A 27786-nucleotide genomic window follows, 5' to 3' on the forward strand; every position below is an offset into this window, starting at 1 on the left:
GGAAAATAAACATTGCAACAATCATTACCACAAGCACAGCAGAAGAAAATTAGGACGCGACAGGGAGCCGGTGCAAGGGTATACCAAATATTAATACTACTCATTAAAGAAGTGCAGCATTTGTTTGACAACGTTGGTGAGTTTACTTGTTAAATGTCTTTTATTATTATCATATATCTATATTAATATTAATAGTATCTCTGAATATCTGTCATAGCATAAGAAGCTTTCAAGGTTCACATTAATCCTAAATTACCCACGAGCCCACTTGAAGAAAATTCAAAGGCAGGCCAAGTTGGTCTTAGGTAGGTACCTCCCTACCTAGGTAGGTGGCTTGTACTAGCTAGGTAGCTACTAGTAGCTAGCCACCTCATACCTAGTAGATAGCCTAGGGTATGCCTAGTGTAGGTTAGCCTAAGCAAGCAAATTTTGGTCAAACTTGAAACTACTGCCGCTGCCTAGGCTAGGCTAGGTATCTCAGTAAACAGGCTACCGCTCTGCCTGCAAATCTTCATAAAAGAAAACTACCTACTAGCTAGCCTAGTACTAGTACTAGGCTGTGTGCTAGGGTAAACAACCAACTGGACTAGCTGAGCCACTGACTACCGCGTTTGAGGCCACCCTCCGAAAAAGTACTTTAACACGTCTTGGCACTGGAGATGGTCATCAGTCATGAGTTGTTGGTGGTGAGAGGAGGAGCTCGAGACATCTACTTATAAGATTACAAAACACTTTAACGTTACGAAACACATTAACAAATGGCAGAAAACATTAACACTTCTTGATTAGCCTATCTTCATCTTCGTCTCCGTAGAAAGCATTCTCTTCTTTCCGTGAATTTCAGCAACATTCTTGGGACCCATGGCTAATAACGTAAGTAGTTAAGTTCACACACAACACGACAAAGTAACATACGTACATTACAACGAAAGCGAAATCGCTAACATGAATTTACGTTAACAAATGAAATCTACATGAACAAACAAATTCCACGTGTGTACGATAACGCTGCTGAAACGAAATGATCAAAGAACTCCCTTGCGTAGATGTATGATGGGATAGATGCTGACCAATAGGAGAGCAGGATCTTACGGCAGCAACTAGTATCAGGAACCAATGGAAGAGCGGGAGGATGGTGGTGAGTCTACTGAGTTGGCGGTGGGCGAGGTTCAAAATTGTTCTCGGCACCCCGGGCGAATCTTGGACTTTATAGTACACCCTTTTGCAACCTGAATTATTTTCGTACACAGAAGCAAAAAAATCTTCGTCTTTGCCTTCGTAACCTGGATTTTTTGTATGTAGGGACTTTTCGTATGTAAGGGTATGACTGTATTTCAAGTGGTATTTAGAGTGAATTAAGAATGAAATGTGTATAATTACAATCAAATAAGCACTGCGGAGTTTTCAGTTGTGATGGCAGTAAGGATAAAACCACCGATTACAAGATAAAAATGCATTTAAGTTCAAAACATAACCCCTAGAATGAGACGTCTCATACTTTCACTAGTGTAGGCAACAAAGTGTTGTTTTATTGTGCTGATTACAGCTGCAATCTTGATTAATATTAATAAACATTACGTATATTCGCAAATTTTGTTCAAATGAGCACTGGGAAGGTTGGGAAGGATGTGTCCCGATTGTAGAACCGAATTGCACACACAACCATCACACACCATATTGGATTTAAAAACTGCCTTGCACACATATTTTACAAAGACTTCACATGCTTATTTTACTTTGTATGGCAGTTTCATATATCTCATTTTGTTGACGGAACTTCAATCTTTTGAATATTATGCTTAAATATTGAATTGTATTGTTGTTTCACCAATTAGATATCAAGTGAAAAAGTGGTCTTTTTCAGATCAATGGTCGCACAGAGGTGTTTTACCTTAGTAATTATGCAAACCCTTAATTTGCAAGTGCCTGGGGAGAGGAAACCTTTATTTGTTCCTACACAATATATAAACCATTGGTCCTGTACATTAGGAGTAACTTTTGGCGAAGCTGGAAAACGCTGTTAAACTTATCCAGTAGGATTTGGTAAATTTATTCTTTACACCCGAACTGCCTCAGGCTACATACAATATTTTTCTTGCTTGTTTTGATGCCCTTTGCATGTTTCATACCATGATTACTTTAGAAATGCTTAAATTTCGACTTTGATTAAAGTCGAAAACAACAGCATTTCCCAAAAAACGAATGAAAAAAACACTAAAAAATCTGCAACCCAGCTATGACACCCCCTTCTTTCCATTCGCCAATTAATAGTTAGCAAGATATGATTTTTTTTTAGTTACCGAATTCTCTTATATGATGGATTGGTGGCCCGTGGTGTTTTGTCAACAAACCCAGCTGATGTGGATCATGGATGCCATGAACTTCCACACTCCTCAAATATTTCTTACACTTGTTTCATCCATACAAAACAAGTCCTTGGAATGTTCAGTTGATATTATTTATTAATTATTAGTTAATTAATAATATGAATTAGGTAATAAAATATTAGTTCTTAGTAAAGTTAAGAAAGTGTAGATATTTTTGTGTGTAGCCTGAGAGGCAGTCTGGGTGTAAAGTATAAATTTACCCCAGTTTTGCTTTTGGCTGCCATGTGATGCAGACATGTTTTTGTTAGTTCTTTGCCTGACTGCCATTAAGCTCCTTTTTCCTGGTGGGATCATTTTTTACAATTTGTGTGTACTGTATATGGGGGTTGTTGGGCGACTTCTTCACAAGGGCCTCCTCCTACTTTGTAGGGCAGTTCACCCTGGAGTGAGAGGAGTCTCTGTGTTCTTATCATATTTGCCTTTTACTTTAGGTTGACAGTGAGCATTGTAGGCACAGCAGTAGATGGCCGGATTTTCACTGCCGGTTATCTTAGCCTTCAGGGTTTTCAACTTTGGTACTCCTGCATGCTGTGGCATTGCCTCTTGTTGTATCTGTGGTCCCATCTACTCCTGCTGTGCCTCCTGTCTTGATTGCTCATGTTACCCTGGCGACCAGTCACTGGGCAGCTCCTGCTGTGCCTCCTGACCCAGTTGCCCTGTTTGCTCCTGTTGCTGATACTGATTTTCTTGATCCTGCTGGTCGGGCCTCTCCTGTTTGTTTTGCCTCAGCTGCCCTGGTCGTTCATGTATGTTCTCATGCCTCACCTGCCCTGGTCGCACTTCTTGCTTACTCCTTTAAATTATTTTTACCATAAAAACCTGTACTATTTAGTAACAAACAAAATGAAAATATACAGTAATTGGTGATTAGACAGTGTTGCTGTATGAAAATAAGCGAATTAGTGATAATTTTAATTGTTTTTACCGATACTATAGGAAAATCGGACACATCAATACTGAGAGAAAATGGCTATGCTTATATATACAGTACAGGGGTAACTTGATTAGTTGTCAAACATTCTGTAAGACAGATTTATTTAATTTGTAATGATTTATTTCATTTATATTAAACATTTTGTTCATGAAACTTACCTGACAGATATATATATAGCTGTATTCTCCGAAGTCCGACAGAATTTCAAAATTCGCGGCACACGCAGTGGGCGGCCAGGTGGTAGTACCCATTCCCGCCGCTGGGAGGCGGATATCAGGAACTATTCCCATTTTCTATTCATATTTTTTCTGTCGCCGGTCGGTAAACAACTGTTTACAGACCTCCGCCTAGGATTTTGAAACTTCATTAGCCGCTTAAGTATCCTAATTATTCTTTCGATTATTGACTTGGATTTGTGGCTAGGCATACGCTATCGTAAATTTTTTCATTGCATTTGATGTCTGAAGCTAGTTAGCCTAGTTTCAGACTTTGTTGTCTGCATGGGGTAAGGTGAGGCTACCGGAACTTTCGGTAGACACTCGCTTAGTATATATGACGTTTACATGTTTTCTTTGCATAAGTTCAATGTAATTAGTGTAATGTGTGACTGATTACGGAAGAAGTAGGATTCATGTACGCATTTTAGAGTGTGTTAGAATCAGGAGTTTTCCTCCACAGTAAACAGAAGTTAGAAATAATGAACCTTCTAACCTCCTGTAGATTTTATTTTGCCTAACCCTGTGGTATGGCTTACGGGCCTAGAAGAAGTGTCTGCTAGAGGATTACATCAAGTAATCTTAGACTAAAGTGCTCGCTCTCCAATCAGTGTTGTGAAGTGTAGTGCCCCTTGTGTTGTGGAGGGGGCGTCAGATCGGCCCCATAATGCCTCTAGGCCTGGACCTCTGTCGGACTCCCAGGACTCAGGGAGAGGGCATGTCGAAAGCCGCAAGAGGGTTACGGGGGCTCCCCCACCGATCTGGCGTCCCTTCGGCAGGACCTGTTGACGATTCCCAGGCTGCTAAAGATCGTGCATGTGCACGAATCTTGAAGGATTGCTTCTCGTCCTCCGAGGCGTATCCCCGCGCAAGGGTTGGGCAGCTCTCGAAGGACTCGCGCCCTCTAAGAAGCTTTAGAGAAGAGGACGCTTCACGTCCTCTCTCTCGTCAGGAGGGAACGTCAGATCGGCCCCATAACGCCTCTAGGCCTAGACCTCTGTCGGACTCCCAGGAAACCAGGGAGAGGGCATGTCAAAAGCCGAACGGAGGGTTACGAGTTTTTCATGCTGATCTGGCTTCCTTTCGGCAGGTCCTGTTGTCGCTTCCCAGGCTGCCGAAGATCGAGCACGTGCACGAATCTTGAAGGATTGCTTCTCGTCCTCCGAGGCGTCCTCCCCACACAGGGGTTGGAGCTCTCGGAAGGACTCGCGCCTCGTTAAGAAGCTCTCGTCGAGAGGATGAAAGAGTCCTGTGCCCTGTCAGGGCTCTCAAATTTTATTTACTTAAACGAAGGAAGTAAGAGGTCCTTCGGGTAATTTGTGGTGCTCAGGAAGAGACCACATTTACCCTTTTCGAAGAATGCACTGGCTCTTTTCCTAAGGGACATATTAAGGAGGCTCATTCATCTTGCCAGAAGAGTGATTTGAGCCTCCTGCGAGTGAACGTCATTTATACATTATTAAGGAGGCTCATTCATCTTGGCCAGAAGAGTGATTTGAGCCTCCTGCGAGTGAACGCTCATGAAGTTAGAGCTGTTTCAACCTCGCTAGCATTCCAAAAGAATATGGTAATCAAGGACATTCTTGATTCCACCTTTTTGGAGGAGCAACTCAGTATTCGTCTCCTCTCCTCATGGCGCTCCGTATACGTTATGTAACGTTCGCTTTACTTCGAAAGAGCATAAGTTTGACGTCCGGCAAGCTGCTTTGCACAGTCAAACAACTTATGTCTCTGGGTTCGGCATAAGAAGGGCAATTTAGACGTGAGGAAGCTTTTGGAGGTGCTCGACGTCCTATAAGTAGAGACATTCTCCAGTACGCTCGGCAAGCACCTTGCGAGGGTGTCTTTCGGACGCTCGGCGTTCCTGTGCTGAGGGCGTTTCTGGAGATGTTCTTTGCATTACTAAGACGCAAGTTGCCGCACAGGCGGCCACTGTCTTTGTAAGAAGGTATGAAGGTCTTTAAGGCCCGTCTTAAGAAGACGAAAGCCGTACGTCTTCCTTTAGTGTTCACACACTTCAGAGCAGCGTGCGGCTCTCCATGGATACTCGCATGAGGACGTCCCTTGAAAATATTCAACGTCATCCGCAAAACGCGGTTCGTCATAACATTGAGATGTTGGCAAGGTCGCTCGCCAGGACGCCTCTTGGCGGGCCTTGCATGCTTCAGCGCTTATGAGGACGCTTTTGTGGACATTCGCCAGGACGCTTCGGTGGAAGCTCGACAGGACGCTTTGCGAGAGAAAAGACTTGTAGACAGCGTCTTATTTGCTGTTCAGGACGTTTCTTAGGACGCTTGACGCTTTCTAAACGCTCGTCAAGGGGAGGTTTTTTCAAGACTCTCCATAGGACATTTCTTTACAGAAATTTTTAAAGAAGGATTCGGAGTTAGCGGAGAGACATACCCGAATTTTTTCTTCGATCCCTCTTGCCTCTTCATCGATTTCTCTGAGAATCGGGAAGATTATATACTCGGATTCCTGGGTGACTTTCGGTCATGTTAAAGGGTTTTCCCCTATTAGCAAACTGCCAATTGTTTTGTCAAGTAAGGACGTTTTCCCCATTGTCAAGATACTAAACGTTTTGTCATTTTAGTGGGGACCCCTCATAAATGGGGTAGTTCTCTTTGACATAGATTTTAACGTTTTTATCGTTAAGCGGATAAACTCATTAACAAATTTCGGAAGAGCTCTCATTCATTTTCAGAGGCTCATCCGGGGAGTAAGAGACTTGTAGACTAGATCCAGGAAGTCTTATGTCCAATATCATAAGAACATTGAACGTCCTTTTCGATCCTCGGTTCTCTCTTGATGATACTCTATTCGAATATTACTCCCTTTTCTTGGCAAGAGTCTTGGCAAAGAATCAAGGAGTTCTTTTAAAAAGTCTCATTCATTAGAACGTGGACAGTCTTTTTCCTTTCTTTCTCTCTTCCTCGTCGAGGAAAGATGTAGTAGAGAATTCGATGTTCAAATTACTACAATACTTACGTAGTTTATCTTTGCGTCATTTTGCTAACGCATGGGTCAAGTCATATACGCATATCGTATTTACCTCTGCGGATGGAGCCGAAAGAACTGTTGTTCTAATGTATTTAATTGTCACTCCCTTCAACCTTCCAAGAGTTTTCGGAGTAAGAACAACTCTTCAGGTATTGTTACGACAACACCAACTCAGCTTCTGTATTTAGCGAATTTTGTTTCGTTTAAATATGCCTGCTTGAGAGTTTCCTTTTGCTCGATAATTCATACCTATCCCTTCGTAAAAGGAGTACTGGCAACTCAGGCAGATAGTGCGAGACGATGAACAAGGCTGCTGTTACTGTGATCTACGCAGTACCGGCTAGCTCGGTGACATGCGCGGTTGGTTACGTCTCTCTCCCTTGCGGGAATGGCTGAATAAGCCGTCTCTCTGCCCTACAATCATGGATTTTAGCCTCGGGTTGAGGAAATTTATAGTAATCTTGAATGAACACGCCTTCCGTTTACTTAGATAATTTCAACAAGATATCTCTTATACTTGTTCGGTGCGGGTTTACCGCACGGTAACAGAATTCTGTACGAATCTACCGCGGCATAGCACTATAATAATGCTCTCCTGCTTATGCAAAGCGCAGCCTTATTTAGGGAAGGAAGCAGGCTGAGTGAGGGAATGGATGAGTTTGCTGGGGACCATTTCCTCGCTGGAGAAGCTTGTTTTCCCTGAATAAACAGCAATTCAGACCTCTACATTTTTTCCTCACGAAGAAATTGGAATAACATCAAAGATCTAGTAATAATTCTAATTTTCTCTCAACGGCTTGAGGATCACCTCGGGTGATAGCGAGAGGGTGCCAGACATTCGAACAGAGGAACAGATGTTCTGGCACATTGTCTGAAAGAATTGGAAGCCAAACTGGTCGGCTCTCCAGTTCCTCGAAGGGTGAGTTTGGATCGAGTGGCCCAAATCATCTCGGATAATTTCTCAGCTCTCTCATAGCTCAAGAAGAGAGAGTTGGTTATGGGCGTGGGCACGGAACGTAACGATCCTCAAGAGGTTCGTTAAACTAGTGCACGTCCGTGCGCGTCTTCTCGATCGAAGGCAACAACTACTGACGTCTGAGTAAGCCCATCACTTAGAAGTATGTCGAAAGTTGAGGAGAGACTGAGGGCGTCCTTTCGTTAAGTTTTTCGTAATATTGAAGACGAAGGAGTTCTTCTCTTAAGTTGTTCCCTTATTCATGATCCTAAGGATTAGCTTTAGTCTCCACATGTTGGCCTCTAAGAGGTTGGATTCACAGAGGTCAGGTAATTCAGAGAATTGTCCAAAGACCCTTCCCGAGAGAATCGTGTAATCTAACATCGTCACTTAGTGAAGTATCTAATATCTCTCCTCTCTGAGTCTGAAGGCGTTCAGACTATCGAGAAAGCGATAAGATCTTCAAGATTAATGGCAGTCTCTTGGCCAAGGCAAAGCAGTGCTGCCTATTTTCAGTGTTCAATCGGAGGGGGCCGTTTCTGGAGATAGTGAAGGGAAATGACTGTTCCTCCACCTCGACTTCTGTGAATTTCTTATGGTTCTATCTTTCCGTATGAAGTATGAGATAAGCTAGAAGTCCTAACTATTGTAGAATATGCAAATATGTTGTTGACGGCCTCTAGGCTCAGAGATTCGGTTCTGTCAAACAACAAAGCTTCACGATCTTTGAGGTCTGGGGAGATCTTGAAATTCTCTGGATCGCAGGTTCTGGCATGGAACTTAGACGTAGTCTGAGTTTCTGATGCCAAAAGCATTTCGAACCTATCCTTTCTGCGAACTTAATACACGTGACCAGAAAGGCTAACATTCTAACCGCTCTAGCCACGGCAAAGAGGGTTAGTGAGGTTGTAGCCATCATCAGCGAGGTTTTAGCGTTTAAAGGGACATAATGCGGTCTGTCCTCTAAGCCTTCCGTTCTTGATAAAAACGAAAACCAGGTCGAACCCTTGACCCGAAGGCTTGGAGACCAAGGGTATGGCACAAATTATTGGGCAAGGGCATTAGAGAGTCCTGTGCCCTGTCGGGTCTCTCAAGTTTTATCTTGATAAAACTATAGAAAGTCGAGGTCACGGACAATCGGCGGTGTTCCGTAAAAGATCAGACTGGTTCATGTCCAAGAACACCCTGGCATTATAGTCAAGGAATTCTTTTAAGAAGTCTCATTCATTATGTTTGCATAAAGATTTGAGATTTTTTCTTAATATGAATGCTCAAGAGGTGAGGGCGCGGCCTCGGAAGCATTTCAACAGAGCATGACACTCAGTAACATCCTGAGTGCCACGCTTTAGCGAAGCAACTCTGTGTTCGCTTCACACTCCCGACGGGATGTGAAGACGACATTTCAGATCTGTAAGTCGCTAGGACCATACATATCCGTAGATATATTATTGGGGGCAGCAAGCAACACGAATCCTATCCTATAGAAAAGGGATAGGTATGCTTTTAACTTTGAAGGGTTAGTCGCTTGAGGCGCGTTCCTTTTCTTTAGCCTAGAAGTTATGGAACTAACTTGGATAGGTTAGGTCAGGTGGTGGTTTTAGCTTCGTTGCCCTCAGAAGTATGGTCATATGGTCTAGTCACATTGTGGTCACGGCCCCCGTTGACAGATCATCTAGAGCGCACCAGCATTACAGGTCTCTACCTCGCTGGCAACTCTAATAACGCAGAAGCAGATTTTGGTGACAGTAATCACGAAGTCGGCTATGCTAACAGGTGAGGAACCAAGATGTATATCGTCTACTTAATTTAGTTTCCCAAAAATCCTATTCTGTCTCTTCCCACCATCCGAAGGTGGGATTCAGCTATATATATATCTGTCAGGTAAGTTTCATGAACAAAATGTTATTGTTATAATACAATTAAGTTTGTTCATACTTACCTGGGCAGATATATATAATTAAAGTGCCCACCCCACCTCCCCTCAGGAGACAGTGGCACTGATAAAAATATGAATAGAAAATGGGAAGAAGAATACCCTTCCTGATATCCGCCTCCCCAGCGGCGGGAATGGGTACTACCACCTGGTCCGGCCCACTGCGTGTGCCGCGAATTTTGAAATTCTGTCGGACTTCGGAGAATACAGCTATATATATATCTGCCAGGTAAGTATGAACAAACTTAATTGTATTATAACAATAACATTTTATAGATTTTTGCTGTATTTACATTAATATTAGTGTTTTAAAATTAGTAATTCCTCTTTATAAGCATTTTAGGGGCATATATACATAAGAGTAACAGTTGTTTAAGGGCACTAATCTAAAATGACTTGGGGCATTTTGGGATGATGGTTTGGGGTGTATATTTGTTTGAATTGATAATAAATTTTTTACTAGTATGATAATTTAAGGTATATTTTTGTTTGAAATACTAAATTAGGCAGTAAACTATAAGCATTTTAGTTTAAGGGGTACAGGGTATTTGGCAGTTTTAAGCAGTTATAAGCATTTTTTGAGGGGTTTTTGCATTTCCGTGGTGGGTTCCGAAAACTATCGCTGCAAAAAAGTGGGGAAGCACTGCATAGTTACTTACTTTGTCAACTTATAACCAGAAATGGGATAAAGATATGGAGGAAAAGAGGTTAGTCTATGGTAATTTGGTCTCTCAAAAAAGGAGCTTGCTTTATACACGTGATACATGATAAAATAATTTTTTACGGGTGAAAATTTTGGGGTTGCACGATACATGAGATCGCACATTACACACGCATATACAGTATACTTTAAAATTTGCAATACTTAAAGCATTTGATTCTGTTGGGAGTATGAAGGTACACATTTTATATAAGACCATCATTAGGTATTCCTTTTTAGTTGATTATTGTTTTGGGGCTTTTGGACGTACCACTTCTAGTCATGCTGGCTGAAGCATATATGAGAACCTTGCTTCCTGAATGGTACCAGTAATAACTAGGAAGGTTTCCAGATCTTGCAGGTATGTTATGGGTTTCATGTAAGATACTTTTAGCTTACTTGGCTGGGTGGATTTTGTTTAGGTGCACTGCCCACCATCTGTTCTCGATGTATAAATCACCTATCTTAACAGAAGGTAAAATTCATCCCAAATAATGTAAATTTTCATAATACAGGCAGTCCCCAGTTATCGGTGGGGGTTTTGTTCTTGGTGGGGTGCTGATAAGCAAAACCGCCATTAACCGAAACTCAGTCATTTACGCCGCCTATGGCACCAGATTCCGGTTAATGGCGCCTATGGCACCAGATTCCGGTTAATGGCGCCTCTGTTAGGTATGTAATGGTGCCATAACTCTATTATTGGCACCGTATGACACTGATAACCGAAACTTGTCCCGTTATGGCGCCATAAATTGATGATCCTACCACCATAAAACTGGATGCCATTAACTGAGTCTGCCATTAACCGGGGGCTGCCTTAAAATTTATTAATTGGATATTTATGTGCTGTTGAAATAGACCCCCCAGCCTACCCACAACTTTGTCGGCTGTCAAGGAGAATTCTAACAAGAGCTATAATATTCAAAACACACCTGGTAGACGTAGAGAACAGGTGAACTAGACAGTCATCCAGGTCAGCTAAGGTATTTTCTTCATTTACATATTAGAATACCAACTTGCCTGCCGGCATAGAGAGAGAGAGTTATCTTTAATAGTAGTATGTAAGTATATCCAAGTAATAAATTTCATTATGGAAATTTATATAATGATATTGTCATCCCTTTATTTTTATAGGTTTACTTGAAGATAACAAGATGAGTAGAAGACAGACACCCAATGAATTTCTACAGCAAATTATTGGTCGACCTGTTGTTGTGAAACTGAATTCTGGTGTTGATTACAGAGGTATGTATGTGTAATCTGTATGATTTAGTATTACATAAACTGTTTAATGTATGTTATAACTATCATGTCCTCAATGATAATCATATGAAATGGAGAGTAGAATTAATTTTTTATGTGTAATTTATATTGTGTCGATAAGTTGTACTGTTGGATAAGTTTAAGATTAATTACTGTATTTTTTTGTTGATACCTAATAAGCTTAGCAGTTTGTTTTGTTCGTATTAATTTTGTGGTGTTTTTTCATTGAGTATTTTGTTCAGGAACAAGGATCATGGTTTGTACATAAACCTTATTGTTGTAACAAGGTAGGTACAGGTGATTGTTAGAGTTCTAGTTGTTTTGTTAGTTGCTTTGACTTTTTGTTCCTACAAAAATATAACCTGAAGGTCTTTACATAATATTTAACTTTGGGATGTGAGCTGGAATGACCATTAATTGTTCCTACACAATATAAAACCCTTGGTCCTTTACCTTAGGAATTTCTTGGGGCAAAAGGGGAACACAGTCGTTAAAACTCTTGAACAAGGTGGTTAGGCTGTAACTACTGTCTAGTAGGCGGGGAGACCCAGCTGCCTGGATGTAAACATTCCAGTTTGCTTTCAGGTGTCATGTGATGCTGACATGTTTTCATGAGCTCTTGCCTGACTGTTGTTAAACTCGTTTTTTCCTGGTGGGATCTTTTCTTTTATTATTTTTGTATATATTTTTAATATATATTATTGCGTTTGATATTATTATATACAAACCATTGATTTATGGTAGCCTTGCAGGTCACCATCTCCCAGAGTGTGTGTCCCAGGGTCGGCAGCCAAGGGCGTAACATTCGCTCCTATCATGTCCTTCCCTTTTATAAGGGCGTGACAGTATCTTACATGATTATGGGATGTTGCTCCTGCTGCTTGCACTGTCAGAGAGTTTGCAAGGAGGAAAACTTTGGAGCTTTGCCTCCAGTTTTTCTCTCCTGGTATTCTTTCCTTCTCCTTCACCCTCTTCCTCTCATGTCGGAGGGCAGACCCCTTCGGATTGAGAGGAGTCTCCTTTTATTAATTATATATTTTTGTTCATGAAACTTACCTGTCAGATATATATATAGCTGTATTTTCTGAAGTCTGACAGAATTTTAAAAAACTTCCGACACACGCAGTGGTCGGCCAGGTGGTTAGTACCCATTCCCGCCGCTGGGAGGCGGGTATCAGGAACCATTCCCATTTTCTATTCATAATTTTTCTGTCGCGGTGCTGAAAACACCTGTTTTCAGTACCTCCGTCTTAGGATTTTGGAAACTTCATTGCCGCTAAGTATCCTAATTGTCTTTTGATTTATTTACTTGGATTTGTGGGATTTGTGGCTAGGCATACGCTATCTTAAATTGATTTGAATTTGATTCATTTTTGCATAAGATATCTGAATCTAGTTAGGCTAGTTCAGAGGGGGTTGTCTGCAAAGATAGGGTGTGGCTACCGAAAGCTTCGGTAGATCCGCACTTGGTATGTACGAGGGGTAGGGGTCTTGCTTCTTTGTTGAGATTTGTCATGTAAGGAGTGTGAGGACTTTGTCTATTCCGTAAGGAAGACGTATGATTCGTATGTATGCAATTAATCAGTAAACATGTCTAATTCCGTAAGGAAAAAGTATGATTCGTATGTACGCAATTAATCAGTAAACAAAAGTCAGGTAGTGAACCTGCAACCTTCCTGTAGACTTTATTTTGCCTAACCCTATAGTATGGCCTACGGGTTATGAATATGTCTGCGAGAGGTGATCGCTCTCCTTCATTGTTGTGAAGAGTGCTACTTCTGTTATTGTTACTCCTAACCCTGTAATGTTGCCTTCGGGCCCTAAGCAGTGTCTGTAGAGGAATTACCCTTTCTCTGATACTCTTTCGATTCGTATCTTAGAATCGAAAGTGCTTGCTTTAGAGAGCAATAGTGAAGTGGCTAAGTGCAGTGACAGTGCCCCTTGTGTAGTGGAGGGTGCGTCAGATCGGCCTTATAACGCCTCTAGGTCTAGACCTCTGTCGAACTCCCAGGACACAGGGAGAGGGCATGTCGAAAGCCGAAGGAGGGTTACGAGGAACCCCCACCGATCTGGCGTGCCTTCGGCAGTTTTCTGATGAAAAATCCCCAGAACCCTGCCAAGTTCGTGCACGTGCACAGAATCCTGAAGGATTGCTTCTCGGTCGCGTCCTCCGAGGCGTCCTCCCCGCGCAAGGGTTGGAGCTCTCGGAAGGACTCGCGCCCTCTAAGAAGCTTTAGAGAAGAGGACGCTTCACGTCCTCTCTCTCGTCAGGAGGGAACGTCAGATCCGCCCCATAACGCCTCTAGGACTCCCAGGACCAGGGAGAGGGCATGTCGAAAGCCGAAGGAGGGTTACGGGGAACCCACATCGATCTGGCGTCCCTTCGGTAGGACCTGTTGACGTTTCCCAGGCTGCGGAAGATCGTGCACGTGCACGAATCTCGAAGGACTCGCGCCCTCTAAATAGAAGCTTTAGAGAAAGAGCGCTTCACGTCCCCTCACTCTCTCGTTATGCGTTTCAGTGAGAAGTAAGAAGGCGAACGTTGCCTGATCACGTGTACGTCTTTCCACCGAGAAATATGAAAAAGAAGGCAGTTTCTCTCGCTTGTTTTGACGCCTGTCAGGAGCGTGACGCTTTTCTGCACGCTTCTTTTGACGCTCGGCTTGAACGGGACGCTCGGATGGACGCCAGGCGCGCGCCAGTGGACGCAGAGCGTCCTCGCCAGTGGACACCGAGCGCGCGCCAGGACGCCGAGCGTCCTCGCAAATGGACGCCGAGCGCGGCGCGCACCAGGTTTGTATCCTGGCTGAACGTTTCTGTTGAACTCTTCAACTTCAAGCTCTTGTTTAAGATTGAGCCTCAAGAATGTGAAGTTAAGCAGTGCTTCGGAGGAAGCTTAAAAGTGAACAGACAACTTCGTCTTCGAACCCAGCAAGAACCTCGGGTTTCGTGAATTCAAGAGGTCTCTGTCAATATTATATTGCTTTTCGCAAAGGTGGATGGAGTTAAGGAAAGCTCAAGGGAAGATCTCGTTTTCTCTACCGCAGTCAAGACTTTGCGATAAGGCAGTTACGGGTTATGTAAAGGCTCGACGTCTCGGCGACGTTCAGTAGGATTCTTGCAAAGGCATTCATCAAAAGGACGCTCTTCAGGAAAGCGCAAGACAGGACTTCCTTTGCCACCTTTGCCATACTGCCAATAAATTTTAAGCTTTAGCAGGCATTAGTTGTGATACGGGAGAGGAAGCTGGTTGGAGAGTTTCTTCCTCCTCCCAGGATAATTTTGCACAAGCTTTTTTAGGCCGATCTGAAAGGAAAGGGTTTTCCAGATGATAGATTTTGTTATTAGTTTTCTAGGTCGGGACCTATACGCTGCCGAATTGAACATCGTCATTCTACCTGCCGTAAGCCCTGTCTCTTAACAGGGATTCTTGCCCCTTTCTCATTTGAGACGGGAATCGGTAAAATAAAATTCTCGACTTCCTGGATTACGTTTTGTCAATTCAGTGACTTTTCCCCCATTGACAATATACTATCGTTTGTCAAGTAAGTGGGTATCCCCTCATTGACAAAATATCTCTTTGTCCCATAAATGGGTTAGTTCTCATTGACAAACATCTCTTTAACTTTATATTGCGTAAGCGAATAAGCTCTTATTGACAAGATTCGGAAGAGCTCTCATTCGTCATTCGCAGACTCGTACAAGAAATAGACTTGTAGACTACGTCAATGAACGCTTATGTCCAATAACATAAGAAGCTTGAGCTGTCTGCTTCGATTCTCTTAAGTTTTGTTCATGAAACTTGCCTATCAGATATGATATGTAGCTGTATTTCCGAATTCAGCTATATATATCTGCCAGGTAAGTATGAACAAACTTTATTGTGATATAATAAATATTTTGCCTTGCGTTATTTTACTACTGGTTGGTTCAAGTCATACACGCCTTGCTGTAGTTTACCTCTTCGGATGGCAACCGAGAGGTCTATTGTCTATTATTTTAAGGACATTTAATCGTCACTCCCTGCAGCCTTCCAGGAGTTTCCGATTTATCTTTTACCATTGTATGGTAGTGTTCTGACGACACAAACGCATCTATATATTTAGCGTTTTCTGTTTCGCTTAAATATACCAGCTTGAGAGTCTCTTTTTGCTCAAAAAATAACGGACCTATTTCTTCGTAGAATAGGGTAGCTGGCAACCCAGACATAAAGTTAAGAGACGACGTTCGTAAGCTGCTGGCTGCTGCTGTCCAGTCCAAGTTCCAACCGAGCCAGTAACAGATCGTGCGCTGTCATGCGCGGTAGGTTACGTCTCTCTCTCCTGCGGGATTGACTGACTAACCGTATCTCTGTGCTGGCGGTTACGTCTCTCCTGCGGGATTGACTGACTAACTGTATCTCTGTCCTACAATCACGGACTTTAGCCTAAGATTGAGGGGATTTCTTACGTGAATGAATAAAAGTTGCATTCGTTTTGCCTTACTATGTTCAACAGAGTTATCTCTTAATCCTTTCGGTGCTCGTTACCGCACGGTATAGAACTACGAGTCTACCGCAACATTGCACTTTTATAGGTCTCCTGCTTAGGCAAAGTGCAGCCTTATAGGGAAGTAAGCATACTCGGGGAGGGAATGGATGAGCTTGCTGGGGACCATTTCCTTCCTGAAGAAGTTTGTTTCCCCGAATAGACTGCAATTCAGACCACAGTTTTTTCCTACCGGGAAACTGAAATATTATTCAAGATCTAGGAATTATTCTGAACATCTCTCAGTGCGTCATGATAGAAAGAAGGTGCCGGACATCTGGATAGTGTTTCAGATGTCCTGGATCTTAATCTGAAAGAAGTAAATGCAATTCGGTCGTCCCTCCAGTCCTAGAAACGAGTTTTTGGAACCAGTGGTCCACATCAACTCTGATATTCCACAGCTCTCTCATATCTTAAGAAGTATCTTCTCTCGGTCCCTGCTCGAGTTTACGAGAAAGAGCCTATTATAACAACAGGCGTAGAATGTAACGATCCTCTAGAGGTTCGTTACAGGATTGCAAAAGTCCGTACGAATCGTCTCGATCGACGGCAGCAACTTTTGACTTCCGAGTGGAATCTTTCTTTTGAAGTAAGTTGAGAGTTGTGGAGACTTTAGGGACGCCCTGTCATTCTTCTCTTCGATATGTTGAGGACGAAGAGGCTTCTTCTTCTCTGCTCCCTTTTTCTCGATCCGGGATCGGTACCATTAAACGCCATCCTATGATATTAAACGGGGATGGATGTTTAGTCTCTTTTCCCCTTTTTCAATCGCTTAGGAAATGTAATGAGGATTTATGACGTCACAGGGAGCGACAATGACGCTGATCGCCCCATGTTGGCCTTCAGGATCCTGGATTCACAGAGGTCACATCCTTCCTAGTTCACTTTCCAAGGACCTTTTCGAAGAGATCGGTCTACTCTAACTCGAAAGGTACCTATAACCTCTCCGCTCTGAGTCTTACAACGTTCAGACTATCGAGATGTTGACAGGAATAAGATTACCGTCTTCCATTTCCGTCTGAATGGGATAAGCTGGCAGTCACAACTATTAAAGAATACGCAAACATTGTTGTTGACGGCTTTTGGGCTCAGAGATTTGCGTCTGTCAAACAACAAAGCCTTCACGATCTTTGAGTTCTGTGGAATCTCGAAACTCGCTCACATCTACTTTTTGTCTCACCTGTTTTCTCGGAGTCAGACACTCGTGCGAGATCAGGCGACATATAGTAGCCCTGAGTTTCTTGTTGACGAAGTCGGTTGCGTTTATACACCCCCGATGATCGTGTAACATGAGACCAGGTTGGACTGTCAGGCATTCTTCCTTCGGGACTGAATCGCCTTTTTGCTCCTTGCTCCTTTCTCCGGGCACCAGAAGCTCGAGTCAGGAGTTGATTCGCTGACGACGTTGGGTTGCGTTGATACACCCCCCAAGGTTTGCTTAGATTGAATCGCCCAGGGCAGTCCAGACACTCATCCTTCAGCGAAGAATAGTGTCTTATGGTCTTCAGGGTACAGCCTTGCTGTCCTTGATTCGTCTGACTGGTCAACTGGTCGGTCACCTGACTTTAGTACAGACGGACTGACTGTGCATGTCCAGATCGAAGCTTTCAATATGGAACTTAGACGTAGTCTGAAGTTCTTGATGTCAAGCATTCGAAACAACCTCTCCTACTGTTAACTTCTTGCATGTGATCAGGAAGGCCTTCTTCTAACCACCCCCTAGATACGACAAAGAGGGTTAGTGAGATTTTAAGCCATCGTCACAAGTTTTGGCTTTAGAGAACACAAGGCGGTGTGCTCTCTAAGCCTTTCGTTGTGGCCTAAGAATGGAAACCCATTTTGTCCTTGGCCAGGAGCTTGGAAGCAAGGATGGCACAAGTTAGTGGCAGGAGCCAGAGAGAGTCCTGTGCCCTGTCAGGTCTCTCAAGTTTTATCTACATAAAACTCAAGAAAGTCTAAGTCATTCGGGCAATCTGCAGTGTTCCGAAAAAGACCAGACTTGCCCATATCGAAGAACCCCCTGGCTTTCAGTGTTAAGAGTTCTTCAAAAAGCTCCTTCATTGTGTTTGCACAAAAGATTTGAAATCTTTTTATCTGAATGCTCACGAGGTGAGGGCGCGGCCTTGGAAGCATTTCAACAGAGCATGGCACTCAGCAACATCCTGAGTACCATGTTTTAGCGAAGCAACTCTGTGTTCACTTCACACCTCCTGCGAGATGTGAAGATGGCATATGAGATCTGCTGCTCGCTAGGGCCATACGTGTCTGCAGACACAATCTTGGGGGCAAGAAGTACCACTCATCCTATCCTGTAGAAAATGGTTAGGAAGAGCTCTTAATTTAGTTGTTGAGTCGCCGACAACGGCGACTTCTTAACTCTTAAGCCTTAGTTAACACACCTTAACTTTGGCTAGGTTGGTCAGGTGGTGATATATATATTTATATATATATATTTATTTTTACTTCTTAGCCCTCATGTAAGGTCAATATGGTCTAGTCACATTGTGGTCACGCCCCCCGTTGACAGATCATCTGGAGTGCACCAGCTTTATAGGTCTCTACCTCGCTGGCAACTCTAGTAAAGCAGAAGCAGACTTGGGTGACAGTAATCACGAAGTCGGCTATGCTAACAGGTGGAACCAAGATGTAAATCATCTGCATGCATTTGTTTCCCAAAATCCTTCTATTCTGTCCCTTCCCACCTCCAACGGTGGGATTCAGCTATATATATATCTGACAGGTAAGTTTCATGAACAAAATGATATTGTTATGATACAATAAAGTTTGTTCATACTACCTGGCAGAGATATATAATCCCCAAAAAAAAAAAAGTTTGTTTTAAAAAATAGTACCCACCCACCTCCCTCAGGGGACAGTGGAATAAAAATTATGAATAGAAAATGGGAATGGTTCCTGATACCCGCCTCCCAGCGGCGGGAATGGGTACTACCACCTGGCCGACCACTGCGTGTGTCGGAAGTTTTTTAAATTCTGTCGGACTTCAGAAAATACAGCTATATATATATCTGCCAGGTAAGTATGAACAAACTTTATTGTATCATAACAATATCATTTTAATGTATATTATTGCGTTTGATATTATTATAGTATACAAACCAATGATTTATGGTAGCCTTGCAGGTCACCATCTCCCAGAGTGTGTGTCCCAGGGTCGGCAGCCAATTGCGTAACATTCGCTCCTATCATGTCTTCCCTTTGATAAGGGCATGACAGTATCTTACATGATTATGGGATGTTGCTCCTGCTGCTTGCACTGTCAGAGAGTTTGCAAGGAGGAAAACTTTGGAGCTTTGCCTCCAGTTTTTCTCTCCTGGTATTCTTTCCTTCTCCTTCACCCTCTTCCTCTCATGTCGGAGGGTAGACCCCTTCGGATTGAGAGGAGTCTCCTTTTATTAATTATATATTTAATTTATTCTTAAGGTTGACAGTGAGCACTCGAAGGATACAGCAGTAGATTGTTTGATATCTTACTGTTGGCTATCCTAACCTTCAGGAGTGTACCTGTGACACTAGTATGCTGTGGCACTACCCCTTGTTTGTTTGTTCTCCTGCTGTGCATTCTGTTAGATTGCTACTGTTGCCCTGACAACCAGTCACTGGGCAGCATCATCTGTGCTCCAGCCCCAGCTGCCCTGTGACTCCTGCCACTGCCATTGACTTTTCCTAATCAACATCCTGTAGAAGAAGTCCTGTGAAAGGAATGTCATCCTCCATTGCCCTTCCCTTCTTTTTCTGAGGCTCAAAGAGGTCCCGGGAAACCAGATAGGCCCCCTTCAGCCAATGAAGAGGAAGGCTGCTTTCCCCCCCTAAGAAGTCCTGCAGGATCTCTGAGGGCCTGCCTCCTCCTGAAGAGGTAGTGGGAACTCTTGTTGGTTGTTCCCAACCATCAGGCTCAAGAACTGATTTGCATGCCCCAGGGTTTTGTGTTTTGGGAGCTGTGGGAGCGAATCTTCGGTATGCATTCCCATCATCAACTCAAGAGGTTCCGCCTTTAGACTGGTGCTGTGTTGGGCACTTCTCAAGTTGCTTTGAGTGCTCGTGTTTCTAACAAATTGCGAGCATCCCGAACTGCTGTTGGAGAATCCTCTCACCCTCCCAGTTCAGGCACATGGCGAGAGAAAATGCGAGACATTCATGTATCTCGTCTCTTCCTACAAGCACTATCACTAGCAGTCCCTGAGTGCTCGGCAGGTTCCCACCTTATGTCTTGATTCTGAGGATTTGAACATCTGGATAGGCAGGGAGGTGGTTCCCTTGAAAGTTCTATGGAACTTCTAAGGGATGGCCTCTCTCTGAGGAGGCCATGGTTCTCTCCTTAGCGTTTCCCACCCTTGGGCGGGGTTCAATTCACATTTTCCTGTGGGGTCTCGTGTTTTGTGGGCCACGAGTGCATGATCTCTCAAGTGGTGCGCTCAATCCAGTTCTTAAAAGTCTGCATCTAAGACTGGCTCTGTGCATGTTCCTCCTCGATTTCTTCGAAAGTTGAGAGAGGGCTGTTCCCGATGATCGTTCTTACGAAATTTGGGAGTCTCACCGAGCTCTTGAATTCCTTAAATTCATATTCTTTGGAATCATGAGCACTCAGAAAATGAGAGAAATCTCTTATGATGATTGTTCTTACAAGAGACAGGAGTCTCACCGAGCACTTGAATTAATTAGAATTTCTGGCACTCGTTGAGTGCACAGATTCTATGGAATCGTGCACTCAGAAGGCTAGAAGATCGCTTCTGATGATGTCCTAATGAGATTTGGAAGTCTCACTGAGTGCTTGAAATTCTTTTGAATTTCTGGCGCTCGCTGAGCGATCAGATTCTTTGGAATCATGAGCACTCAGAAGTTGATAGATGACCACTCTCGATGATCGTTTTTATGAGATTCAAGAGTCTTGCCGAGCGCTCAAGTTCCTGGGAACTTCAAGAGCTTGCCAAGTGCTCTGATTTTTTTTTTTATTCATGAGCGCTTGGCTGCTGTAATGCTGACTGCCTGGGATTTTATGAAATCTTGGGTGTTCCTCAACCAGGAAGGGGGAGTTTGCTCTCCAGTCTGGTTTAGGCACAGAATGAGAGAAGTTCTGACACTCTTATGTGTTTTGACACTGCCTACCACCACTTTTTTAATTGTTTGGTCAGGTTCCATCTGTGTTTTGGTCCAAAGGTTCCAAGCACATAAGATAGCAGACACAGAATCCCTCTTTGAACTTTCTTCTCGAAGGGCTCTGGACTCAAAGGAGACTTATTGCAGATGGGAGGAAAGCGATAATTCTTAGCAGACAAGTACCGCCCATAGTCACATTTACGTGGTCTCCTCAGCTCACTTGATTTGGCTCGACCTGTTTGAATCGGCCGAATTGAGTGCTCGGCTCTACCTGAGGGAACTTTCTGCTCTCCTGGGGTTGGTGCTTTGCCATGGCATAAGCACCTTCCTTCCCTGTGCTGCAGTCATCTCAATTTGGTGATTCCCCATGATCTATCCCTCCTGCTTGTTCTTCTAGTAGCACAGGTAGGAATGCCCTTTCTCCTTACCTGTTGACTTGACCCTCTTGGTTGTTCCGAGAGGTACAAGGCAGACAGAGAGAATTTCAATAAGTTTCTCTTATTTGGAATTCAGTTACAAGGGTTAGTATCACAAGATCAATCCTCGGATCATCCCATTATACATTAGAGTACAGTGGAACCTTGACATACAAAAGTCCCAACTTACGAAAAATTCAAGTTACGAAAGCAAAGATTTAAGATTTTTTTGCCTCTGCATATGAAAATAATTCAGGTTACGAAAGGGTGTTACTGTAAAGTCCCGAGATTTGCCCATACCACCGAGAACAATTTTAAAACTCGCACGCCTCTAACTCTGTAGACTCGCCACCATCCTCCCACTCTCCCATTGGTTCTTGATGCTAGTCACCGCCGTAAGATCCTGCTCTCCTATTGGTCAGCATCTACCCCATCATGTTCTACGTAAAGGCGCCGTTCGGCCACTCCGTCGCACCAGCGTTATCGTACACACACGGAATTCGTTCGTTCACACATACGATTTCGTTTCTTAACGTAAATTCATGTTAGTAATTTCGCTTTGTACTTTATCGTGTTGTGTGAGAAGTTAATTAGTAACTTAATTACGTACGTATAGTCATGGGTCCCAAGAAGGTTGCTGAAGTTCACGGAAAGAAGAGGATGCTTTCTATGGAGACAAAGATGGAGATAATCAAGAAGTATGAGGCTGGCATGCAGTTGAGTGTGATCGCTAAGGAATATGGCCGAAATCCGTCGACGATAGGCACCATCCTTAAGCAGAAGGAAGCCATCAAAGCAGCTACACCTTCCAAGGGCGTGACTATTTTGTCCAACAAGAGGAGCCACGTGCATGATGAGATGGAGAGGCTGCTTCTTGTATGGATTGAGGACAAAGAAATTGCTGGTGATACGATAACCGAGACGGCAATCTGCCAGGCCAGCACTGTTTTCGGTGATCTGATTGCCCAGGCCGAAGACGACGGAGAAGGGACATCGACGGCAACCCCAGACTTCAAGGCTTCTCAGGGGTGGTTTGATAAATTCCGTAAACGGACTGGCATCCATTCGGTGGTGAAGAAATTGAAATTTTGAAAAAAAAAAAAAAAAAAAAAAAACGTAAAGTATAAAAAATAGTAAAAAAAAATGTGAAAAGAAAAAAAAGAAAAAAAAGAAATTTAATTTTAAGTTTTTTGTATAGTTAAGTGTTAATGTTTTGTGCTATTTGTTAATGTGTTTCGTAAAGTTTAGTGTTAATGTTTTCTGCCATTTTTTAATGTGTTTCATAAAGTTAAGTGTTCATGTTTTCTGCCATTTGTCCTCCTCCTCCGTCGCCACTTTCGGAGATCGCCTCACTCGAAAGGTAAGGTTCCACATTTTACTACATACGTATGTACGTATAGTATTTCTTGTACCATGTACACTAGTACACTTTATTTACAGGTATGTAGTACATATTAGTAGTATATGGAGTTTAAGTTAGGTATTGAATGGTCCAAATTGTTGTATTTCATTGTTTATTGGTCAATTTAGCTTTATTATAGAATTTACTGGGGTGTTTTTGTAAGGCTTGGAATGAATTAGGCAATTTACATGTAAAATGTGGTTCAAGATACGAAAAAATCAGGTTACGAAGGCCACTTCGGAACGGATTAATTTTGTATCCTGAGGCACTACTGTATAGTCAAGGAAAGTTTCATTGGGTCCTGTCAAATCTCCCTTCAAGGAGAAAAAGTCAGGAGTTTCGCACCTTGGGAAAACTCAAAAAGGTTTTTCCTTGTGGTACGAATACCCTTGACTTTCATTTGGTGGAAAATCTTTGTGCTGATTTGTCAGCACATTGATCTCGGGAATAGGACTGCAGCTTCTCCTGTGAATAACCCTCACTGCTCGAGGCCCTTGCTCTTCCAGGAGAGACAGGTTTTCTTAGGGGCGTTCTTGACTAGATGACTACCTTTTCTCCAGACAAGGAATTCATTCAGTTTCTAGATGCCCAATGAAGCTCTCTTCTCCTCTGCTGCTGCAACAGGAGCAATTCTTCTTTACCTAGTAGGGGTCCTGTGTCTACCGCACATGGTCCTGTCTCTGCTTCATCCGGACTTGGGTCTCTCATTGTTGCCCTTGGCACACACAACGTTCCTCTCACAATAAGACACTGAACCTGGAGGACATCATGATAGTGTCTCTCCAGGGAGTCTCCTGACAGGATTTGTGATCCTTCACTTTCTGTAAGGCTCAAGGTCCTTGAATGTGATCATTCCTAAAGGAATTCTGCCATATAGAGAATGTCCCAATCAGGGGTGGCTCTCCTACTCTACAACAGACAGCAACCTGTGGGCTATTCTGGTGCTAAGAAGAAGGACTTTGTCCTAATTCAAATCTCAAGATTCATAAGTCCCAAGTCATCTCGGCCCAGAGGAACAGTCCTTTACTTGATTTTGCCTCTCTCTTTCCAGAGAATTGACAGATACCGCAGTAGTCAAGGTTTGTGACAGGGCGAATGCCTTTTCCTTCAGGTATTGGTCAAGAACTTTGGGTCTTTGTAACCATTTGACTCAACCTTATGGTCAGGCTAGCCCTTTCTCAGTTCCTTAAGAAGTCTCTGGCTTCTTCTGTTTCTCTTCTGGGAAGAGGGTAGAAGGAAAGTGAACGCTCGTAACGGGTATTCATCTTTTGCTGATGCATACCTCGATGAAGGGTTGTGTTGAGTCTCTGGACTTAACAGCAATATAACCGAGGCTGGTGAGCGGATATCATTCAGGAAGTATCTGCTCCCTTCTGGGCCTTGGTCATCTTCCATCGAACCTCCACCTCACCTATGTTCCCATTTTGGGAACAGCCAATTCGGCTAAGAGCTAGTCGTCTTCAGTGTCCTGTCTTTGCTCTCTTCATTAGAGAATGAAGGAGGTGTGCTAACAGCCTTTAATCTTTTCCTCTCTCAAATGATGAGGAAGTAATTAGACTGTTGGTTGATTAACAGGAACCTTTTGAATGTACTTGTAATCTTGTATATTCTCCTTGCGACAAGCATATGTTACCAGATGCTCCGACTAAGTAATAGGCACATACCTGTATGACGGTTGTCTAAATGTGTGACTGAGACAGTAAGTATCTTCTCAATAATATGCTGAAACTCAAGGCAACATTTCGGGCCCCCAGAGACTATCGGGATTTAATTTGGAGACACCCAGTTGTGTTGTTGAGTAACAACACCACAGTACGTGTTGGCATTTCTCACCAAACAAGGGTTTCATTTCCCTCCTGTTTTGGTTAACCTGCTGGTACTCAAGTGTAATTATACTGCACTCGATAGCTCTATCAGCCAGACATGTTTCTGAATGAAAGGTACTGAATGGCAACTCAGCCTCTGGATTCGAGTGATGGGTGGACACTGCTTTCTCATGGAGAGGTTTTTTGTCTTAGTATTGTTTCTTCTCATTCGAGGTTTTGCTACTAATGAGGAACCTCTCAGTCTTGCCATCGCAGAGACCCAAGGTCTTTGAGTGGCATTTGACTCTCGCTTAGGTTTCTTGTCTCGTGCTCCACACACGCCTTTGTAAGAATCATCAGACAGATATGTCGTGGAAGTCTCCCCATCATCTTTCTGTTTACTGCCCAGTACAACGGAAGTCTGTAGGTCTTCTGCTCCATCGCACATTATCATAGGCCACTGCGATGACTCAGAATGACTGTTTTGGAGAACTCGATAATTTTGTCGTCTTTCTGTATTTTTGCCATTGGTAAGGTGTTTAACAAACATTGTTCACCCTGGATTGAAAATACAGGTAGTCCCCTGTTATCTACAGACTCTGTTAATGGCAATCCGGTTTGTCACTAAGTAGCAACAGAAATAGCTAGATACTTCTTTCAGCCCTCTGTAATTCCAGGGATTGAAGCCGTCTTCGCTGGTTGTTTCTGTCCGATTCAATTGTGAAGACATAGGTCCACATTCATCTTTCATGGGAAGTAGTATTGTTTCTCCTTAGTTAAGATTCAACTACGATGGGAAACTTCTCTCTGTCTTGCCATCACAAGGACCCCAGTCTCTAGATGGTATTTGACTCTTGTTTAGAGTTCCTTTCTTGTGCTTCGCACACACCCTTGAGAGTATCTTCAGACAGATTTTGTCTCTTAAGACCACATCTCATCTTACTCAGGCATTGGCAAAGAGAATAGACGATTTGCATGGATCTTCCTTAATATCACCTTTCAAAAGGCAGGTATTGGTATCTCGACTCCGTCTCAGATGTTATAATGAATTCCGAATCATTTGGCATCTGTTGCCAGGTTTGAGTCCATGATCCAGATCAATCATTACTTTGTTCTGTAGGGTACTGTGGTACTTTCCAAAAAGGTTCAACATTCCTAAACTGGATATCGGTGACTTTTCTCTACTACTAGCTCTCCCAAGAGAGAGAGAAGTGTCTAAAGGACATGTCTTCCTCGGGCTTCGTGAGATGATCGGAAGGATGTGCATTAGCCAGAACTAAACTGACTTCTGACATGGTCTCTTGAGATGTCACAGTTCTCCAAAATTTTTCTTGCTTTATAAGGGGCACTTAGCCCAGAACCCTACTACTTTGGCCACCGTATCACCAATTTGGTATGTTACAGAAGTCATGACTTCTACTTTCGAGCCCATCAGGAGCTTGGCAATACTTCGGTGGCTCTCAACTCCTCAGTTAAAGGGACTGACTTCCCTCCTAAAAAGTAAGTCTCCTATATAAGGTGATGGTTTTTTATCCCATAGGAAAAAAGACATTGTTTTACTAAGTTTCAAAGATAGTATGTACTCCCATATTAAGGGCACAGGTTTGAATACCTAGGAAAAATACAGATTTTATAAAAAAAATGTATTATTTTTTTTTTAGTCTTATCAGGTAAGACATCAATGATAAATATTCTATATTAACTGTTTATGAAAAAGCTGAAAACAGTTTTGTTTGCTTTCAGGTGTTTTGGCATGTTTAGATGGTTATATGAATATTGCTTTAGAGCAGAGTGAGGAATATCTTAATGGTCAGCTGAAGAATAAGTATGGTGACGCCTTTATTAGAGGTAATAATGTACTCTATATTTCGACACAGAAGAGACGTATTTAAGTGAATGAGTAACATAGTTTTGAACAGTTTATAATTTCAGTTTGTATGTTATTATTAACACTAAGAAATTGTTCTTCATACTATAAAACAAAGCAGTTTTGTTATAAAAAATGTGAAATATGCATTCTCTCAAATTATTTGACTATTGAAAAGTTATAATACCTACCTTTAATCAAAGTTTATTTTTTTGTTTGACCCAAACAAGTTGTGAAAGCTGCTTGCATGTATTCTGTATTATAATTTTTGTTGTTTGCAATATTTTTCAGTATTTGAATTACTGTGTCACCTCACAATGAAAAGTTATTTTAATTTGAGATTTTTAGTAATTATACCCTGTGAATTTATCATAAATGGAATGAGTTTAGCATTTATAGAGATTCAGGAGCAGGATATATGATTTATGTTCACTGACTTTGTCACAATTAATTTTGGTGCAATTCAGTTAAGGTGGTGAAAATTTACTAGCAACATTTGTGCAACTTGGAATATATTGTATGTTTCATTCCATTGGTGGTCCTACTTTTCAAAAAGTAGTTAAGCATCATGACAAATTATTAAATTTTTGTAATGTTTTATATTAACATGAGATTAAATGATGTGATTCTGGTTATTGATATATTTATTTCATGTGACCTTGATGAGCTGTGAAATTGTAAGGTTCTATGCATCTTTGAAAATACTGCTTGGTTTCTAAATAAATACAAACCCTTCCTTTCTACAAGCCATGGTATTTAGATATGGATATTATTATGTATCTAAATTAACATAGCTTCATAGCAACTGCTAGTTAACACCTTCAGGGACAGAGTTACAGCTAAGCAAGTGGCTTACATCAAGAAAAACTGTATTATTTTGTATGAATCTTACCTACAGTTAAAGTAAACTTACACCCTTGTGCTGTGAAGTGTGATTGGCACTCAAAGTAAGTAAAATAATAGTGCTTGTCTGACTCAAGTGGACTGTATAATCACTAGTTTCCCACCAGATGGCATTGGAATGTTTGTTTATGTCAGAATTCTTCCTTCCGTAACCTTGTGCATAGGGTGTGAATCGGCTGTAATAATTTTGACTGTTTCTGGCTGTTTTTCTTCTGTACAGTATTGTGCTTGGTTTTCATTTTTGCATTGTCATCTACAGCAAGTAGGAATGAGTTTGGTGTAAACAGAATGTAGTCTTTTGGCCATAGTGGTCACACACATATTACTGGTAAGGGTAATGAGTGTTTCATATCAAAAATCTTTGA

The 27786-nt window shown here is 42.4% G+C and overlaps 1 protein-coding gene across 1 annotated transcript; it reads left to right on the forward strand.

Annotated features, from left to right (window-relative positions):
• On the forward strand, window positions 1-27153 carry LOC135220576 (U6 snRNA-associated Sm-like protein LSm6). The gene is made up of 3 exons (XM_064257822.1): window positions 1-136; window positions 11259-11369; window positions 26395-27153. Exons 2-3 carry the CDS (start codon window positions 11279-11281, stop codon window positions 26541-26543), a joined length of 240 nt encoding a protein of 79 aa, XP_064113892.1. The 5' UTR covers window positions 1-136; window positions 11259-11278; the 3' UTR covers window positions 26544-27153.
• Window positions 27154-27786: the final 633 nt, after the last annotated feature.

The sequence above is a fragment of the Macrobrachium nipponense genome, chromosome 2 (genome assembly GCF_015104395.2).
Source record: "Macrobrachium nipponense isolate FS-2020 chromosome 2, ASM1510439v2, whole genome shotgun sequence".
NCBI lineage: Eukaryota > Metazoa > Arthropoda > Malacostraca > Decapoda > Palaemonidae > Macrobrachium > Macrobrachium nipponense.

What these genes read in the sequence shown, in the direction of transcription:
- LOC135220576 (XM_064257822.1), top strand. Translation starts at nt 11,279, where the DNA reads ATGAGTAGAAGACAGACACCCAATGAATTTCTACAGCAAATTATTGGT. An exon ending in TTCTGGTGTTGATTACAGAG is followed by an intron (nt 11,370 to 26,394) that starts GTATGTATGTGT and finishes GTTTGCTTTCAG; the next exon opens with GTGTTTTGGCATGTTTAGAT.